Source organism: Electrona antarctica (assembly GCF_951216825.1).
Source record: "Electrona antarctica genome assembly, chromosome: 22".
NCBI classification, from domain to species: Eukaryota; Metazoa; Chordata; class Actinopteri; order Myctophiformes; family Myctophidae; genus Electrona; species Electrona antarctica.
In genome coordinates this window covers 39,942,861-39,964,050 of record NC_136805.1, presented here as the reverse complement: position 1 = coordinate 39,964,050, position 21,190 = coordinate 39,942,861, and the positions used below count along the sequence as shown (strand labels likewise).

General features: G+C 45.6%; 1 protein-coding gene and 1 long non-coding RNA gene across 2 annotated transcripts in view; one reads left to right on the top strand and one right to left on the bottom strand.

The window, feature by feature from the left end:
* Positions 1-6,234: 6,234 nt before the first annotated feature.
* On the bottom strand, positions 6,235-21,178 carry tekt3 (tektin 3; the record flags this gene model as incomplete). Its single annotated transcript, XM_079493412.1, has 9 exons — positions 6,235-6,451; positions 7,022-7,176; positions 10,809-11,031; positions 11,789-11,932; positions 13,050-13,120; positions 13,797-13,880; positions 19,327-19,528; positions 20,274-20,444; positions 20,964-21,178. The coding sequence occupies 9 exons, from the start codon at positions 21,176-21,178 to the stop codon at positions 6,235-6,237; spliced, it is 1,482 nt and encodes a 493-aa protein (XP_079349538.1).
* Positions 19,461-21,190, top strand: part of LOC306915801 — a 44,702-nt gene continuing 42,972 nt past the window's right edge. Inside the window, exon 1 of the long non-coding RNA XR_013788883.1 lies at positions 19,461-19,541. This is a non-coding gene — a long non-coding RNA (uncharacterized lncRNA). The remainder of the gene's footprint in view (positions 19,542-21,190) is intronic.

Below are 21,190 nucleotides of genomic sequence, written 5' to 3'. Positions count from 1 at the left end.
CACCATGAGCGAGCTAAAGCGAGCGTGTTGCCGTGCTGTATCGATGTGGTACCATAAGGAAAACATCAATTGTTGATCTGCAGTCTTGTGTAAGACTTCTTGTAGATTAAGTGATGCAGATCTTTAACAATAGGCTAATTCAACTCTTGGGAGTGTAAAATGAAACCAATTTGGTTTCGTTTTACACTCTTGATCTGCAAGATCTGCAAGGGTCCATTTGGTTACCACCTCTTTTCATTTAGCTGGGGGCCACTTGGAAGGAAACCCCCTCAAGAACCACCGATGCAGGCCTTTAAGGATCGGTGTGGGGTTTCATTAATGATGCAGAATATGCACGTCTTCCTTCATGCACGATGCAATGAATGGAGGCGTCATCGTATCCGTGTGTGTGTGTGTGTCGCTCCACAAGAACCCAGACGATGTAAGCTCCAAGGCAAAGGGCATCCGTTAAATCTGAACCCTTCACTTCACACTTGAAAGCCCCCCCCCGGTGTGCAGCCGCGCGTCCCCCCCCCCCCCCCCCCCCCCACTTCCCCCCTGGTTTACATGTCAGCGCTCAACAAAGGTGACGCTCGGGTCAGTGTACGCTGACAGATCCGAGCAAATTAAGCCATCGTGTGTGTGTGTGTGTGTGTGCGTGTGTGTGTGCGTGCACGTGTGTTTGTCTTGCTCTCCAGGGTTGCAGCGGGAGCTAATCCAGCTCGCAGGGTGTTTGTTTGAAGGCTCGCTGTCACATCTGCTACCAGGCCTGATGTTTGTATTTCACTGGCCCAGGCCCCGCCTTCCCGCCTCCCCCTCCCCCCACATCCCCATGTAGCCTCAAGCAAACACAGAATAGGATGGACCTCTCTCTCGCTCTCTCTCTCTCTCTCTCTTTCTCTCTCTCTGGCTGCTTACAGAAGACACAACACAGCTGCGCATGTTGTTGGGGGCAGTGGTGTAGTGGGGGGGGGGGGGGGGGACGCGGGGGAGCACCATCCCCCCACTTCTTCTCTCATGTCTAAAATATTTTCTTTGGGCCAAAATATTGTTTTTGATTTGTTTACTTTTAAGGATATGGTTAAGCATTGTAAACCCTGTTTCTATAAATAGGATATACATGTTTTAATAGTGTGTCTGCTCGTTGCGCACGTGCACGCAAATGCGCGTGCACGCAAATGCGCGTGCATCTGTGCGCGCACGTGTCTTATGGGGCGTCCCCCCCATTTCTAAAAGTACCACTATAACACTGGTTGGGGGACATGCATGCCCGATTTATACTTATAACTTTATTTATCTATAACTCCATCGTGCAGCGGTGGCCCGTACGCAGTGGCGCCGTCGGGACGTAAACAGTGCGGGGACAATTTTTTTCTGTGGCGGGGGGGGGGGGGTCATGACCAGAGCCATAGAGTGAGACAGAGTTACGACATTGAGGGGGCAGAAAAAACTGCCCGGTCACGTGGTTCACTGTCACTGTAAAGCCTATATAGACACCAATGCATTCCGTGAACTTCCGGTTCAGGCCTTCACTGCACTATTCACCATGGTAGCCTACAAAGAACGATGAATTGTTGTGCATTAGCTTGTCTAACACCTAGATGAGACTGAGAGAGCAACTGCTGTTACAACAGCCGGAATGCTCTTTGCAGCGAGATTCAAGCATGCATAGCCGGTCGGGAAAAATAAATAAATAAATTGACCAGTCATCCCCCGATAGTGTGGGGACATTAAGAACCTTCTGACGACCCCAACCCCCAATCCCCCCCCCCCCACCCCCTCCGGCGCCTATGCACGTACGTAAATAGCACATCTACTGTACAAGCTCCCAATGCGTTGCACTTAGGGTTGGGAGTCCAACATTGAGGAACCGTTTTATCACACTTGAGGAACCGGGAATCGGTTTCCAGAAGCGGTTTTATCGTCAGTAGTACAAGTACAGTGCCAGTGGTTCTGTAACAATGACGTGATGAAGACCCACAACCGTATCAGCCAAATATAGCATTTTGTACCTTTTTAATGGTGTGCGGTGCGGGCTCTACCCCTTTGTAAACTGAAGCCTCATTGGTGTGCGGGCTCTACCCCTTTGTAAACTGAAGCCTCATTGGTGTGCGGGCTCTACCCCTTTGTAAACTGAAGCCTCATTGGTGTGCGGGCTCTACCCCTTTGTAAACTGAAGCCTCATTGGTGTGCGGGCTCTACCCCTTTGTAAACTGAAGCCTCATTGGTGTGCAGGCTCTACCCCTTTGTAAACTGAAGCCTCATTGGTGTGCAGGCTCTACCCCTTTGTAAACTGAAGCCTCATTGGCCCAGCAACCTCCAGTCGATGTGCGTTTACCTATAAGTTCCCTTTAAAGTCCCAGTGTTTTAATTCCAAGGACCGCCATCATTCTCAGAGTTACAGACCTGTATAGTTTGGGTTCATTTGGAATCCCTGTAGGAATTGTTATATAGGAATCGGACCATTAGGAATCTTTAAGGAACCAGAGTTGTTAAACCCTGTATACCCTACCCTATAGTCTCACTGCGACACATTGTGAGCTTGTGTACATGTGCTGCTTCCGTCACTCAGCAGCACCCACGTGCACGTGCTGTATACCCTAGACTCTGAGACAAGCTTTAGTCTGTGGATCAACTGTTTATATACTGTATATATATACCATAGGGTTACGATAGCATAAAGTAGCCTGTACTGACTCGGGGGGGAAATGGTAAGTTACGTCTAATATTTACCTTCTGACTAAAACGCCGCAGATAATTAAGCATGGTGTTTGCTCGTCATTAAGTCCAAGCTAATATTGACGCTCACCTCTCACCCTTTGACCCCTAAAGTAGGTTTTCAACACTTTGTTGATAGAGAGCTGTCGACCGTGATGTTGATGGAGAGAGACACTATATAGTTCCACGCTCACTCCAGAGGGACACATAGAAACCTCTTGGCGCCAACTTTGGTTTTTGTAATTAATGCCCTACTTTGTCATTGTATGTCACACAAACGTAGCAAAAAAACGTTGTACTCGATGTGCTTCTTACACCCAACTCTCTGAAAATAGCCTATTTTCGGTAAATGTTCCCAATGTTCCCATGTTCCCTTTTGGCAATGTTTTTTTTTTTTTTTATGTTTTATCCCACAATTTTTGTAACCCATTTTTTCATCCAGTGTCAATTATCTAATGTAATCCTGGGCGCTACACCTCCTCTGCCAACCTGGGGGGGGGGGGGGGGGGGGGCAGCGGACTGACCTCATGCTTCCTTCTATGCATGAGGAGTCCAAGCTGCTTCTTTTCACCTGACAGGGGAGAGTTTCCCCGGCCAGACGTAGCGCGTGGAAGGAACACGTTATTCCGACCAGTTCCTTTCCCCTCCATCAGGCGCCCCGGCTGGCCAGGGGGAGGTAGTTTAGAGACCAGGATTACGGCATGTTTTTGTGAGGGTACCTACCCTAGGAGACACGGGGATACACTGTACAGTATGTGGACCATGGTGACATTGATCAATTCTTGATAAAAAGCCTCTAATATATTATTTAGTCCCCAATTCAAATCTATAAACCGGCCGGTTCCACACGCTGCACAAGGTGCCCTTTTTTCACTTGAGCACCTGCCCCTCTAAATGTCTGTGCACGCCACTGAATGTTACCCATCATCACACACACACACACAAAGATTTGGCCCTGGAAATACTCTGAGGACCCCCTGTTGAAGACCCCCCCCCCTGATCTACACTATTCTACAGTAAGCATCCGTGATGAATCGGGCTGTGAATGTGTTGATTTCCAGTGTAAACAACACTGATTCCAACCCCCGGCTGCACATCATTCATATTCAGTGGTAATATTTACTACTGTATGGGGTAGTATTTAAACTGTGGTATACCGTCATGCAAAAATGTCCTTACTTGGATAGGAAAGGGAACTGCTCCACAGTGGCGTGCACAGACATTTAGAGGGGCAGGTGCTCAAGTTAAAAAAGGGCACCTTGTGCAGCGCGTGGAACCGGCCGGTTGCCTTAACCCATTTTGGGCGGGAACCCCTTTTGGTGTTAGCATTATGTTATGCTTTAGCTATTGAAAAATAGCAGATCTACAAGCTCATAGCGTGCCACCGAGTGGCGCGCTATGAACTTGTAGGTCTGCTATTTTTGAAAAAAGAAAAAAAAAAGAAAACGGTTTTTTTTGTTTTGTTTTTCAAAAGGGCACATTGCCAAAAGGGCAGGGGGTGCTCTAGCACCCCCTAGTGTCTATCTGTGCACGCCACTGCTGCTCCATAGTTGTGTTTTATATCTGCATACACATAGTGCAGTTATTGCGGAGACATTTGTGGACGCCTCATCCACTGATGTTGGTTGTGATTAAAGACCTTTGAAAAATATCGTAACGACACCAAATTAACCCATTTTGACCTGAGATCAGATTCTAAAAATGTCTTCTACATCCTGACAGTTTTCTGAAAAAGCTATGTTTCTATGTCAGTCGTTCTTTGATTTTTCAAAAATGGCAGATCTACAAGCTCATAGCGCGCCACTCGGTGGCACGCTATGAGCTTGTGGATCCCCCCCCCCCCCCCCCCCCCAGGATCCCCCCCCCCCAGGTTGGCAGAGGAAGTGTAGCGCCCAGGATTACATTAGATAATTGACACTGGGTGGAAAAATGGGCTGCAAAATCGTGGGATAAACAAATAATAAAATTAAATAAAATAAAAATACTGTACAGATGTTCCTACTCATGTAATAATAAAAAGTGAGGATCAAGTTTTAGGGTGAAATCACCATCTTTATGTGTATAGCATTCATAACCGATCTAATCAGGGGTTTATTCTCACTTGGATGTTGATACCAAATGCGGTGTGGTCAGTTCTTCTGTATGCAATGTTACTCATTACTCTCCAAAGTATAGAATTCATGCAGGTTCGGAAAAAAAGTCACATTTGCAAACACTTCAAGCACCTCCAACGTGCAGTGATTTTGTTTTCCACAATTTTTAATGAAGCACCATCCATTTCAAAAAGCCACATTGTTCTTTTGTGTTACTACACTGTTATTGTTGTGAGGATGTACAGTACTAGATGGATATTGAAAGATGAACGCATATCATACATTATTCTACAACTGGTCACCTTTACCACTTAAACCATTTTCAAGCATTTTCATCTTGGAAAAAAATATAATTAAAATTCAAGTATACGTTCAAGGATTTCAAGCACCTGTGTGTGAACCCTCTTACGAAACCCTCAAGAACATCTTCCATAATTCACGTTTGTTCACCCACACGTAAAAAATGTTAATTTGACCCACGGTCAACCTGCCGTCCTTATTTTGGGGGCGTGCATGTTATGTATGCGGTCGATCTACAAGCTCACAGCGCACTGCATCGTTAAGGCATATTGTGATCTCCTAAGATCAGCTATTAAAATAGGGCTTATGTGGTATAACTTAAGATCCAAGGGATCTTGCGAGGTACACTGAGGATTTAGTGTGCTTTGGGTCCAAGTGTACATTAAAACCTGAGGATGTTATTGGTGCAGCTTTCCATAATGCGGGGGTCACGGGGGTCCCATTTACACTGGCAGCCAAATCCACCTTGAATGTGATCTGTGCCACATCCAGATTGGAATCTTGATTTGTTCAGATAAGTCTAAACACAAACAAGTCACATGGAATCCGATTTTTTACAAATGCGACTCAAAGGTGATTTCAAATCTGATTCAAATCTGATTTCAGGAGATCCCGTCTCAGTCTGAACGCATACAGTAACCTGATCGTGACTTGACTTGTTTGCGTTTAGACTTATTTCAAACAAATCGGATTCCAATCTGGATGTGGCAACAGCCGACTGCCAGTCGTCTGAACACACTAGATCTGTGACGGATCCGACCTGCATGGTCACTTTGCTAATGCAGTGTGAACGGTGGGGGCCAAAAGATCATAGAATTGAGAAATTAATCAGGTTTCAACCGATTTTGACCGGATGTGCCTGCAGTCTAAATGGGACCTAAAGTCCTAACCACAAGGGTCAAGACGGTTTTAGCGTTGTCCCTGCAGTGTGATATGTCCTCGTTGACCCTAGTGATTCAACGCATGGAATTCAACGGCCCAAACCACACCAAAGGGTCAAGACGGTTTTAGCGTTAACTCCTTGCAACCGTTTGGACCCAAGGAGTTGCATGGTGACCCTTTGGTGTGGTTATAGGGCTTTAGTCTTTAGGTTGTAGCCCACCAGGCGCATTGTGCCGGGGGGGGGGGGGGTCACATGGTCTTCTTAGGTGTAGCCAATCAGGCGCGGCGTGCTGGGGAAGCTCTTCCTCATGCTCATGCACTTCTCCTGGTCCAGGAAGAGCGAGTTGGCCTTGACGGACAGGTCGTGCTCCAGGGTGATCTTGGTCTTGACCAGCACCTGCAGGGCGTTCTCGGCCTCCATCAGCCTGTCCTGCAGCCGGTGGATGGTGTCCTCGATCTCACGCACCTCCCCCACCAGCCTGGAGTCGTTATAGTATTATAGGGAGGACAGAGACAGTGTTGATTTCGTACACTATAAAACTAAGACGGAAAAATGTTCGTCGACTACCTTTTTTTTTCACTGATAAACTAAATTGAAGCTAAATAAAAACTAAGCTATACGGTGACTAAAACTAAGACTAAATATACTGACAATTTCGTCAACAAATAAAAACTATACACTAAAATGTTAGGAAGGGACTAGTGGACAAGAGATCCAGTATAAGTGATATTACACGTTGCATGCTGAAAATAGCAGATCTACAAGCTCACAAGCTTGTAGATCGGCTATTTTCAGCAAGTGTCAAATCAGTCATTACGACGGCATCGAGGCCTGACAAAATACATTCTAGCCGACTAAATTAACTGCAGATTTAGTCGACTAAAATCGTATGACATTTAGTCGACTAAAACTAGATGAAGGCGGTGACTACTAGGTGGCCACTATAGGTGGTGACTAAAATTTGACTAAAACTAAACGTTTTATTCCAAAGACTATACGACTAAAATAAGAAATGTGCATGCCAAAAACAACACTGTATATACTGTACCTGTGGTGTGGGTTGTCCCTGCAGAGCTCCACGTTGGGCCTGCGCGTCCTCTCCTCCAGCCTGGTCTGAGCGACCTTCAGAGGACACTCTTTGTCCCTCAGGGCCTTCCTCAGAGACTCTATGAGCATCTCCGTCTGGAAGATCTCCTGCAGGGTCTAGAGGACCAAATATATACAGCAGAGTGTGTTAGAGCAGGGGTTCTCAACCCGTGGGTCGCGACCCCTCGGGGGGTCGCCAAATTATTTTAGGGGGTCCCCAAATTATTTAAAAAAAAAAAAAAAAGTTTTATTTTTTATTTATTTTTTCACGATTTTTCAAAAATAGCAGACCTACAAGCTCGTAGCGCGCCACTCGGTGCCGTGCTATGAGCTTGTAGATCTGCTATTTTTAAATAGCTAAATTATAACAATGCTTAAAACACCAAAAGGGGTTCCCGCCCAAAATGGTTTAAGGTTATTGTAGCAGTCAATTTATATTGGGGGTCGGGAGGGGGGGGTCCCGAAACATTGCCAAAGCATTTCCGGGGGTCCCCGGCCAAAAACGTTGAGAACCCCTGTGTTAGAGAGGCAGGGGCTGACATCCCGTAAGAGAGGGCACTTTAAGACAAAAAATAGCAAATAGCAGATCTACAAGCTCACAACGCGCCGCGCTGCGACCTTGTAGATCAGCTATTTTCGGGGGCGCGACACAGAACGCGTTATAGCTAGTGGAGATGGGTTCATGTGTTTGGTCCGACGGAGTATTGGTCCGAACGACAACCTACCTCAAACCCTCACCCTAACCCTAACCTCCCACGGGGCAGCACACCTAAACCTAACCCCAACCCTCTCCCGACCCCCAACGCACCTCGGACCAATGCTCCTTTGAACCAATGCTCCGTCGGACCATAGTATGCCGAGATGTGGTGTTTGTGCGACCTGGATTTCTAAACTAATTTGTTCAACGCAACAAAAGGAATTCTCCTGAATGCTGCTTCCGGCATGGCATGGAAAGGCACGACATTTTGCATTTCTTTCACCATCAGTAAATGTTGCATTCGTGGTCTGGAGAGGGCAGTTGTTTTACAGACAGGGTATAAAAGGGCAGAGGCCTCCTCTAGGTCTGCTCAAGAGGGGCGCGACAACGCAAGCGTAAAAAAAAAAAGCTAAACAGAATCCAGGTCTAGGTGAGTCGCGGGCGTGTGCACGTATAACGAGCACGCGCGCAACAAATTCACGGGACCGCGCTCACGTAAATACGCTTGCGTTGTCGCACTGGGAATGAACTATAGGCGCGTTATAATCGCTTCACGTTTGAAAGGTCCTTAACTCTCTGGGGGCGCTTATTTTCTACATGAATGAAAAACCTCTTATGGGAATATGGGGTCTTAAAACCCATTTTGACCTGAGATCAGATTCTAAAAATGCCTTCTACATCCTGACAGTTTTCTGAAAAAGCTATGTTTCTATGTCAGTCGTTCTTCGATTTTTCAAAAATAGCAGACCTACAAGCTCGTAGCACGCCACTCGGTGGCGCGCTATGAGCTTGTAGATCTGCTATTTTTCAATATAGCTAAAGCATAACATAATGCTAACACCAAAAGGGGTTCCCGCCCAAAATGGGTTTAAGGTTGCTGCAGGGCATTGCAAATATAATATAATATGCCAATGCTACCGCCTCACTTTTTGGCCCACAACAACACGTATACCACTCTAGATAGCCGCGGCTCAACACAATGGCTTCCTCTTTCCCAAACACATTGGCTGTAATGTAATCACAGAGAATGAGCAGCGCTCCTCCTTACAACTCCTCACTCACAGTGACTGACGGAGGTTTATTAAAGATGGTGGTGTGTATCTCTCACATCCAAACATATACTGTCACTGCTGATAAGCCTGTCTGTCCAACAACAGCTGAGGGCCGTGACCCATATGGACCAAGGGGCCAGTGAGGCTATTCAACGTTGAAGCTCTGGGCCCTAGTGGTAGGAGGAGGGACTACAGGCGGACCCGTGGATTCATGACCGGGAAACCCCGTGCAGCTGGGCTTTAACTCGGTTGCACTTCCGCATTTGACCACCAAAATGTGGTGGTCAAATGCGGAAGTAGACGTTCTGAGATGGTACTTCCGGCAGTCTTCCGGGTGCTTCAAAACGCCACTGAGCAACTTCCACTGACATGAATAGCTGGGGGTGGCGGAGCTTTGCGCCAGTTCAGTCTCTATCCTTTTATATACTCTATGATATGGACCCCTCCTGATCACTTGAACTCTCTGCACTTTATTTTATTCACTGTTCTTTGCACTGTCTTGTCCTGTTTTGCACTTGTCCTAATGTTGTAACTGCACTCTTGCTGTCCACCAAACCAAATTCCTAACATGTTTACATGTCATGGCAATAAAGTCTTCTGATTCTGAACAATGGGATCCAGTGTACGACAGATAGGGAGCAAACAATGAAGGAGTTATTTTAGGCTCCCTTTATTTTTTGACAGGAGTGTCCTAGCTCTCCCAACATCTAAAGGACCATTTCACCACTTTTCAACCTAACTTCATATAATAGGTCCTCACTAATAATCATGATACAATGGCACCATTTTGTTTCTACTCGGTCTGTGTCTCATATACATAGGAGGGCTGTGGGCAGTTCAGAAACCCGTCCACCAGTGACATCATCGTTAGGCAGATCTTTTTTTAAACAATATTATTTTTACAAAAATGTTTAGATTTGTATTATCGTGAGAACGATGGCTTCCACTTTCGCAGGACTTTTCAGGACTAGAAACCCTGCAGTTTCTATTAGCTTGGAGTCCGCATCGATGATGTCACTGGTGGACGGGCCCACAGCCCGAGATACAGACTGAGTAGGAAAAAAATGGTGCCATTTTAATCATGATTATTAGTGAGGACCTAGTATATGAAGATAGGATGAAAAGTGGTGAAGTGGTCCTTTAACAGTGTTTCTGGGTTAGCGTGCCAGAGTGTAGAGTAGGAGAGTAGCGACACGCTTTGATCTCGCCGCAAAGCGGGTGCCTATGGGCTATAGTTCCAAACATTGCTCCTATGGCTGGAACTATCCGATTGAGATAGAATGAGCACTTCCACATTCCATTGTTACAATGGGAGTCAACGCTAGTGTCGCCACTCTCTTACTAGATTACTCTGTAGCGTGCATGCCCTGTAACGCAATTAGGGTGCTACTTATAGCGCTGGTATGTTTGGGGTGGAGTGTGTGTGTGGTGTGTGTGTGTGGTTGGGGGGGGGGGGGGGGGGGGGGGGGTATGAAGTAACGAGGAGGAACAATTCCTGAAACTCACATGATCTGCCATTAAACAGAAAATCTACTTAGCCGCTGGCAGAGCAGTGTTGATTCCGTCGACTAAAACTAAGACGAAAAATACCTTTTTTCACTGACGAAAACTAAATGAAAACTAAGCTATGATGACTAAGACTAAATACATTGACAATTTCGTCAACAAATAAAAACTAGACTAAAATGTTAAGAAGGGACTAATGGACAAGAGATCCAGTATAAGACATTTTACAATTGTTGCATGCTGAAAATAGCCGATCTACAAGCTCACTACGCGCCGCAGCTTGTAGATCAGCTATTTTCAGCAAGTGTAAAAACTGTCATTACGACGGCATCAAGGCCCGCCAAAATACTCGCACACCGGACTCGAGACCGGACTTGAGACGAGTCGATGACTCGAGTACTACAACACCTATAGTGCTGAATGACCACCAAAAGTAACAACAAGGCCAACGATATACGAACGAGGCCGGGTGAAGCTAAACGGGACCTAGTCACCTTGGCCAGGTGTGTCTGCAGGCTGTTCTTGGCGTCGGCGGTCTCCGATATGCGGTGGGTGAAGGACACGTTGACGTTGTTGAACTGGTTCCACAGCTCGTTGGACGTGGCGTTCAGGAGGACCTCGATCTCGTCGCGCAGCTTGTGGGAGGACGCGCGCTCGCTCTGCGACAGCAGGATGTTGTCGTCCGTGAACTTGGACCATGAGTCTGGCAGAGAGAGCCTGACGCACACACAGAGAGAGAGAGAGAGAGAGAGAGAGGGTACAGAAGCTATCAGGCCGAAACCTCTTATCTCCTAGAATTTAACCCATTTAGGACCGCCAGTAGGCTATAGGCAGTGCTTTCCAAGGTCTCTGGGGGCCACTGACCGCTGACCCCTGTGACCTCTTGTCGTGAACACATTTTGTCTGGCTCTTTTCTTCGAGTTAATAGGCCAATAAAATAGACACATGTCTGAAGCAGACAGACAGAGAGATGATATCAATTGATACTGATCCGTCTGTATTAGAACATTTGCCAGGACCAGAATTGGGTCAAAAGTGGCTTATTAGATTTCCCCCCTTAAATTAACCAACTCTGGAGTCCAGACTCCAGATGAGTATAAGATCAACAGATCAGAATCAGTATACCGGTATTGTAACATCACAGGCTTACTTTTTGTACACTCTCAGTTACATTAACATTGATTTTACAATATAAATCGGGGGTCCCAGAGATAGAAATGACATTCAATGGGGGTCCGTAGACTAATTCATGTCAAACTGGGGGTCCTTGAAATTAAACGGGTTGAGAATCACTGCTAGAGCCGTCAAAAACGTATCTTATGGGGGTTCCTTTTTTTAAATATGGGGGTCCGCGGGCTCATCAGTGTCAATTTGGGGGTCCTTGACATGAAAAAGTTTGGGAAACACTGCTGTAGAGGGTATAGCCTCTTTGGAAAGCTATAGGGTTTTAAGTGCTTCTAAGGGTCAGACTTACGAGGGGTCCAGTCTGTCGATGCCTCTGTAGTAGCTGATGCCGTCTGAAGAGTTCCTCAGGTGATGACAGCGGTTGTCGATCCTGTGAGCCGACACCTTGTCACTCAGGTCTCGCTCCAGCTCATGCTGCGCCGCTCGGTTTGACCTGAGTTGTAACCCCACGCGACAGTCATCGTTAAAGCCAGGACAACTTTGTTTTTTTTTATTCAACCAAGGTTCATGTTTTAGGTTATTATTAGAGAAAGTAAAAGATGCGTGTTACATTTGTATTTATTTGCTGCTTTCTTTCATATTAGCGATTTTTGAAAGGGGGGTGGGGGCATTCGAACATTTTATGGCGATTTCTTTTTTATTATTTACTATTCCTACTAGACCCCCAGGAAATTACATCTGGCCACAGTAGTTAACTGATTACTAGGGGGATGCCATACTGTGTCATGGACTCAATATGTCAGTTTGTCGCCGCCCCCTTCACATTCAGTAGATCCTGTGATCTTTTGTGGCCAGATGTAATTTCCTGGGGTCTAGTAGGACTATAGTGAATAATAATAATAAAGAAATCACCATAAAACGTTGTTAAAAAAAATACATATTTAGCCCCATGTGTCCCATGGGTCTGTCTGTCCAAGCACGAAAATAGCGTTTGTTCACCACCAAGTGTCACTGTTGCACAGCCTAACACACAGACACACACAGGCCAGGGAGGAGGGCTAGTACAGTACAGTACAGTACAGTACAGTACAGTACAGTACAGTACAGTACAGTACAGTACAGTACAGTACAGTACAGTACAGTACAGTACAGTACAGCACCACTCACTTCAGACAGGTCTGATTTATTTTTGTTTTGTTTGTTTTTGTCCATCTCCCAGGGGTCTTGTGCATTGTAACAGGGATAGACTCCCGCGTGTTACGGGCTGATATACCGACAATAAGCCATTCCCGACCTACTTTAATTCTTCTTGACCTGTTCCTAAGCAGATAATTTGATGACTGGCGGAGTCTCCGGAGTCTCCTGTTGACCAATGACACGGTCATCAAATTATTAGCTCAGGAATGTGACAAAAACTGAAAGATATCCATGAATGCAAGACTCCACTGCGCTCCACTATAGACTTTGGAATGGAATGGGGGGGGGGGGGGGGGGGGGGAGATTAAAAGGTACTTATGGTATATTGAATAGTGTTTTCATTGTAGACTCTTGAGTCCCATATTTACAGAGTTAAAACAATAATACTGTAGATGTGTACTGTATACACTCACGCCAGCTGAGCAACAGCTCTGTCTAGATGTCGTTTCATCCTCTCCTGGCAGGACTTGATGACTTCCACTTCCTACCTCCAGCACAGCACAGCGAGGAGGGAAACAGGGCATCCAGTGTTAGCCAAAGGTGAACTGCACCTAACGTACATTACAATAGAGCGTCGCAGTCCCGCCCCCTACCATGGCCCAGGAAATGAATCCCAATGCATTTTTCCCATAGACATTTCAAAAAGTATTTATTTAAAGACGGTTACGCCGCGGACAAAGCCAACTCGAGTCGTGACAACTCATGACAACACAAACAATATTTTGGACCAAACAAATAATTACAAAGAAGAAAAACAACAAAAAAAGTGTTGTAACCTTTTTTTTTCTTTCTAATTATTTGTTCGGCCCAAAAAATGTTGTTTGTTGTCATGATTTGTCACGACTCGAGTTGGCTTTGTCCGCTGCGTAAACGTCTTTAAATAAATACTTTCTGAAATGTCTATGAGGAAGATTAACGGAGAATAATTTCCTGGGCCCTGGTAGGGGGCGGGACTGCGACGCTCTATAGTGGTTCTGATGGTAGTTTGTAACTCCGAGAGTGTACAAATGGAACCAAATGGACCTGCACAGGTCCATTTTGTTTCATTTGTACACCCGGAGTTATTGTCCAACTCTGAGTTATGAAGTTATGGGTTTAATAAATACGTTTATTTCATTGATTATTGCATTGATGCTTCGGTACTGATGCTTCGTCATTACCCTGATGAGGTCTTTCTCCACGCCGTCATGCACCAGGTCGATGGACATCCTCTTCTCTCTGTGGTAGAGACACTCCTGGGCCACCTGTTGACAAATACATGGTGTCAATAAGACACTCCTGGGCCACCTAGTGGCCAAGTGGCTGTGCTGTTTTGAAACTTTGAGTTTGGCATTTTTTTGACCGCCACCATCTTAGATTTTGACTATCACCATCATGGATATTAGCCAGTAGTGGCTAACTTTCTGTGTACCATGCTGTACCACACCAGTATGGTACTTGTGAACCACACAGCCAGAAGTAGTCGGAATTATTTGCACCAGAGGGTGGATACACATTACTACACCTATGAATCAAGTCAGAAGTCGCAGGGTAATTTTCCTCATCAAGACGTCTATACCAGTGGTTTTCCACACAGAAAGGCCCTTTCGCCAACCCCGCCTCGGGTATGGGCACTGATGACGCGGAGGAGAGGACACGCCGTCAGCGTCCACAGCGTCCCGCGCGGGAATCGAACCCAGGACCTTCTAGCTGTGAGGCGACAGCACTACCGACTGTGCCACCGTGCCCTCTATACCCAGTGGTTTTCAACCAGTGGTCCGGGGACCACTAGTGGTCCTTTGAGGGTGTTACAGGTGTACACTCTCTCAATAGTTAGATTATTGTTAAACATCTGCACTACTTCATTTATTTTGATCAACATGTGTCTGTTGTCTCTCCTATGGTACCACATCAACAGCATGGACTTGTGGACAACATCCTATCTAAAGATAACATATTCTATAGTATTGGGTCTGAGAGGCTAAATCTCATCAAATGGTGGTCTGTGGCTCAAACAGTGAATAAATAATGGACCTTAATATAAAAAAAGGTTGAAAACCACTGGTCTACAAATTCGGACTTCAACCAGTGGAGTCGCCGCCTGCTGCCCATTAGAGGACCAGGTCACTTCTATATGGGCTTCAGAGCGGGTTGAACTGTTGTTCATGCTTGCCCTAGTTGGGGTTGAACTGTTGTTCATGCTTGCCCTAGTTGGGTTTGAACTGTTGTTCATGCTTGCCCTAGTTGGGGTTGAACTGTTGTTCATGCTTGCCCTAGTTGGGGTTGAACTGTTGTTCATGCTTGCCCTAGTTGGGGTTGAACTGTTGTTCATGCTTGCCCTAGTTGGGGTTGAACTGTTGTTCATGCTTGCCCTAGTTGGGGTTGAACTGTTGTTCATGCTTGCCCTAGTTGGGGTTGAACTGTTGTTCATGCTTGCCCTAGTTGGGGTTGAACTGTTGTTCATGCTTGCCCTAGTTGGGGTTGAACTGTTGTTCATGCTTGCTCTAGTTGGGTTTGAACTGTTACTCATGCTTGCCCTAGTTGGGGTTGAACTGTTACTCATGCTTGCCCTAGTTGGGGTTGAACTGTTGCTCATGCTTGCTCTAGTTGGGGTTGAACTGTTGCTCATGCTTGCCCTAGTTGGGTTTGAACTGTTGTTCATGCTTGCTCTAGTTGGGTTTGAACTGTTGCTCATGCTTGCTCTAGTTGGGTTGAACTGTTGCTCATGCTTGCCCTAGTTGGCGTGAATCTTCACTTGTATTCTCCAGTTTCAGTTTAACTTTTGATATCCCTGAGAACGCCTCTCGCCACCTGATCCTGGACCGCAGCGTCGTCCATGTCACCAGATCTGCTAAACACATCCAGCTGACTCTACCCTCTCTAGAGAGAGAGAGAGAGAGAGAGAGAGAGAGAGACCACCAGTAGGCTATAGGCAGTGCTTTCCAGGGTCTCTGGGGGGCCACTGACCGCTGACCCCGTGACCTCTTGTGTGAACACATTTTGCCTGGCTCTTTTCTTGGAGTTAATAGGCCAATAAAATAGACACATGTCTGAAGGAACTGCTGAAAAGCCTCGGACAAGCACTGACCAGGCACTGACCAGGTGCTGAGCCCTGTCCCCATGGGGGTCTATGATGACACAGGCCGTCCCATTGGCACTGTCACTATGTGCATATGATTGTAAATACAATATACAGTATGACTGTGATTACTGCTTCCCCTGCACATTCAATACATACTTGATGTCTCCTACTAAGTGATGTCTCTTATGTGCAGCAAGAAATTATTTCTAAGTATGTCACGGGGCAACCCGTGACATAACAAATACACATGAAACTGCTTTCTTTAACATGCAAGGACTGAATTTAAATGATCACTGATTGTTTGCCAATTGTCTCTCCTGCACTGCTGGTGGCATTTCCCTTGATTAGGAAGGGGCCAGGTGCTATGCAGGAGAGGGGTGTTTCTTCTTATGCTTTGAGTAATTGTCATTGAGTTTTCATGCTGATTTATACTTGGTTAATTGTAGCGCATTATTGAGAATGTTTAGGTTACTTTTATGCAAGGGCTTTATTTATGGCAGTATTTATTAGTGTAGTATTTGAGAAGAAATATGCTAATTGAGTCTGTGTCCTGTGGTAGGATCCACTCCTATTTAAAGGAGGCTGCAGGCTAGCTAGTGAGATGTGGGCAATGATGACACAGGTAACATCCCTGAGGGAGAGCTACAGGGCCTTGTGTGATCAAGGTACAGCCTGAAGAGAGCTCTTATCCAGTTGGGTTTTGTTCATTAGTGTTTTGTTCATTAGTGTTTATTTCATTTTGGCCAGTATTTATTTTTGCTATTGGAATTGTCGTCTTTTGCACTGAAGAAAACTGTCTGGAGGAGTTTGGGGAAAATAAAAACCCTTAAACGACATCTCTGACTGTTCTTGGAGCCTTGGCCGTTCGGGCAACTTCACAAAGTACACACCGTATGTTTAATATAGTTATTTTGTCATTTGACATTTTCCCTTATCTTATGATTTATCATTTGAATTGCAATTTGTGGAACTTTTTCATGGAGAACAATTGAATTCACTCTGTTGTTGTATCTGTAAACATGACGATAAACTTGAAGTCATAGTTGAAGTGTAACTCCAAAACAGCTGCACTATGTTTCAATTCACATTTTACAGGATCTTGGTCTTATGCATTGCCATACTGGTACTGTATCTGTGCATGTTGTCTATGACTGTGGCTCAGGAGGTAGAGCAGGTCGTCCAATGATCCATGGGTCGGCGGTTCGAATCCCTGCTCCTCCTGTCTACATGTCGAAGTGTCCTTGGGCAAGACACTGGACCCCAAATTCCTCCCGATGTGCTGGTTGGTACCTTGCATGGCTTCCGCCGCAATCGGTGTATGAATGTGTGTGTGAATGGGTGAATGTAATGCACAATCTATGTAAAGCGCCTTGGATAAAGGCGCTATATAAATGCACCATTTACCATTTAGTATAAATCACATATACTTTAACATTAGTGCTGATCTTACCAGAGTTAAGTTGCTAGAGTTTAGTTTAGATTTTGTAATAACGACACCATTACCCCCGATTTCACACCCCGACTCCAACACTCTAAAACACGTTTTTCAAGCATGGAAAATTAGCCTTTTCTGTGTCCAATCATGCATCTTCCTCAACAACATAATACAGTATATGTCCCCATGCACGCAGCATCTCCCTGGGGACAGTTCTGGACTACAATGCTGGTGCGTTCTGTGGAAGGCCAGTGTGGCAACCTTAGTAGGGCATGACGTCACCTCATCAAGATGATGGGTGAATGAAGGCCCCACTTCGTCTTCTAAGAGCTGACAAGGATCGTTTAGTGTCGGCAATAGTGTTCAATAATGTACCATGTAGGTCAGCATCACACCAGGCAATTTGATCAGTACCAGAGATGGTGGACCTCGCTTCACAGAATGTCTTCGCTATTAGCTATTAGTTAAACAATAACTAAGCGTTCATATTGCAAGTGTGGGTTATTATTGTGTACATTTTGTGCATTTTTTTTAATATGTTTATCCCTGCCTACGCATCCTTCTCTGTAGCCGATCGGGTGTGCATAAGATTTAGTTTCACATAATGTCTCAGTGAAATCAATAGTCTGGATGGAAAGAGAACCTGAATATCGTTGCTGTCGGCCAGAAAGCTCTTATCTCCATTCTCAACTCACCCTTTGTCAGCCTTCTGATTGGTCCCTGACTGACTAACGAGCAGCCTCTTTCTGCCTTGTTCCTGCACTCTCTTTCTGCCTTGTTTATGTTGAATTTGCTAAATCATCATTTTTGCAAGAAACTAAACACAAACATGATATGCCCAGTCACCGTGCTGCACCTGTGATGTTCCTTTTTACTGACACCACGTTTAAAATAACAATTGAATTCCACAGAATATCAATATGAAGCAACTGGAAAAACACGTTATTTCAATGGTAGTGGATGGAGAGAGGAGACTTTTGTTCAAACACGAAACGGCAACCAATGCGTGTGAAGAGGGGCACAACCACGGGCGGGACTTGACAAAGGGTGACACGTTTCGAGCTTGCATATCTGTGGGTTTTTGAGTGGTGCAACCACTCCAAGGAACAGCAATGTCCGTGTTCAACCGTGTTTGTGTGTGACTTCAACCGTGTTTGTGTGTGACTATGAGCACCAGTACCAAAAGTGGCGCTGTTGTGCCATAAACAGAGAGAGAGAGATAGTGCTGCACTGTTGCCTGCTAATGAGAGAAAGAGAGAGAGGGGAGGGGGGGGGGGGGGGCGGGGATTTGCACCACTCAGTTCACACGGGTGTGATTTTTTTTTTACACTTCTGAATTTGACTCCTGAAATGCAACAGTTTTGGGCATACAAGGTTTCCACCCGACAGGGGGCGACATACTAAATTCTTTAACGAATTCCTTTTATTTAATGTGTTGTTGTGGTTCTGTTCTGTTGATTGCACGTTATTGCTATAGTGGCTCATTGAACCGATTAAGTGACAGTTTCCTCCATGCTCTCTGAATTATTAATCGACCGAATAATACTGACAGCAGGAATTAATCCCCATGGTGTCACTAGATAGCATAATGATGTTTGCTGACACGTCTGTATAACCTACGCCTTTTAATGTGTCATTGTCATTCCCAGGGACGTGCAGAGAGTGTTAGAGAGGCAGGGGCTGAAATCCCGTAAGAGGGCACTTTTGGACAAAAATAGCGGATCTACAAGCTCACAAACGCGTCGCGCTGCGAGCCTGCGACACGTTGAGACCTTGTAGATCCGCTATTTTCGGGGCGCAACCCAGCGCTCTTTAGTTAGTGTAGATGAGCTGTATGACAAGGATTTAGAAACAAATTTGTCCTCCAATGCAAAATGCTGCAGCGTTCAAGTTCAGGAGACTTCGGGGAAAAAATGCAATTCTCCTGAATGCTGCCTTCCGGTATATGGCATGGAAAGGAAAGGAGTGGCATTTGCATTTCTTTCACCATAGTAAATGCTGCATTCGTGGTCTGGAAAGGGCAGTTGTTTTTTTACTGACTGGTAAAAGGGCAGGGGCTGAAGCCCCCTTTGATGTCTATGTGTGCACGTCCCTGGTCATTCCCTGCTTGGTTGACATTTGTTCACATTTCACTCCAACCCAGACCCCCAGTGAAAAGCTCTCTCTCTCTCTCTCTCTCTCTCTCTCTCTCTACCTGCAGGGGTCCCTCTGTCTCGGCCAGGGCTCTCTCCAGCCTCCTCTTGACCTCGGAGAGGGCCGCTATCTCCGTCACCATGTTGTCGATCTCGTGGTGGAGCTCGGACCTCCAGAAGGTGATGTCGGTGAGCCGCTCGCCGATGTTCCTGCTGGTGTTCTCCTGGCTACGGCGGGTCAGCTGGTCCTTGTCCTGCATGAGCCTGCATAATGACGGTGGGTTGGTTTGAAATGAAAAATACATTTTCATTTAGTTTTAGTCACATTCAACAGTCAACTTAACTGTGTTAGGGTTATAGGGTTAGTTTTGGTCTATTGAATATTCATTCAAGATTTGAGTTGACTAAATCTACAGTTGATTTAGTCGACTGAAATGTTTCTTGGCGGGCCCTTGATGGCGTCGCAATGACTGATTTTAGAGTTGTTTGCATGCGGAAAATAGCCAATCTACAATCTCACAACGCGTCGCACTGCGACACTATTTTGGGCTAGTTCTTTATTTCATTTTTATTCCGTTTTCCTCAGTGGAGAAAAGGTAGTCTACGAATATTAACACATTTTAGACCTGAGGACGACTCTACAAAATGTCTTCTAAATCCTAACAGTTTTCAGAAAAACCTCTGTTTCTATGTCAATGGTGCTCAATCATGTCAAGGACCCCGAGAATTATCTGTATTTGGCCGCGGACCCCTATCTGAAAATATGTGTTCCAGGGACCCTCCACAAGCAAAGATACAAGTTAAAAATGTCCGCCGTGAAAGCATTATATTCAAAGATTTGCGCCACATTTTCACGATTAAAAAAAAATAGCAGACCTACAAGCTCGTAGCGCGGCACTCGGTGCCGCGCTACGAGCTTGTAGGTCTGCTATTTTTCAATAGTTGAAGTATGACATAAGGCTTAAAACACCAAAAGGGGTTCCCGCCCAGAAAGGGTTTGAACACTGGCCTGATGGTGTCCCTCCTCAGGCGCTCAGCGCTGTTCCGCGACGACTCGGACTCGCGGTAGTTGCTGTTGTTGGACTTGAACCAGTCGTCCGGCGTGTAGCGGGTGTTCAGCGTGGTCCGGTTGGACGGGTAGAACGCCATGGTCTTGGCGCGGGACATCTCCAGGTTTTCCCTGCATGGGCGCAGCAGAGCAAGGTTATTATAATTTAACTACAACTATCTTATAACAAACTGAAATGGTATTGTTTGTTTACAAAACTAACTAAAACAAACTGAAATTATAGGCAAAATGCCCTTAGTTTTTCTCACTACCAACAGTAACTGAATATATATATATATATATATATATATATATATATCATTTATGAAGTAAATGATTTACGTCATATTGTCTCTTTATTGTTAATGGCGTTTAATGTTTGTGTTGGCACCGTTTGTTTTAGATCACCATTACATCACCTAAACAACATGAGATAGACATTAGCGCCTCTCACTTCACACGGGTGTGATTTTTATTACACAATAGGCCTACTTACTCACTCTGACCTTTCCCTGGCAAATAACCCAAAGTATGAATAAAGCTAAAACTAAGAGTTATAAAATAAAATAAATAAAAAACTAATAAATACCAGCAAATCTAAAAACTAATTTAAACGAACTAATAATGAAAAATCCCAAACTATTCTCTAACCGTGGCGCCGAGGCGAGGGACGGAATGGCGCTGTTGGACCTGAAGTAGCCGTTGGTCCTCCACTGGTTGGCACTGGGTCCGGGGTTCACCCCGGCGCCCCCCAGTGGAGGCTGGGTGCCGCGGTAGCTGGAGGCCATGGTGGAGATGGCGGGCAGGAAGTGGCTGGTTCTAGGACGGGCGTAGGTGGCCGTCAGGGTGGACCCCATCAGCTCCATGTTGTTATAGAC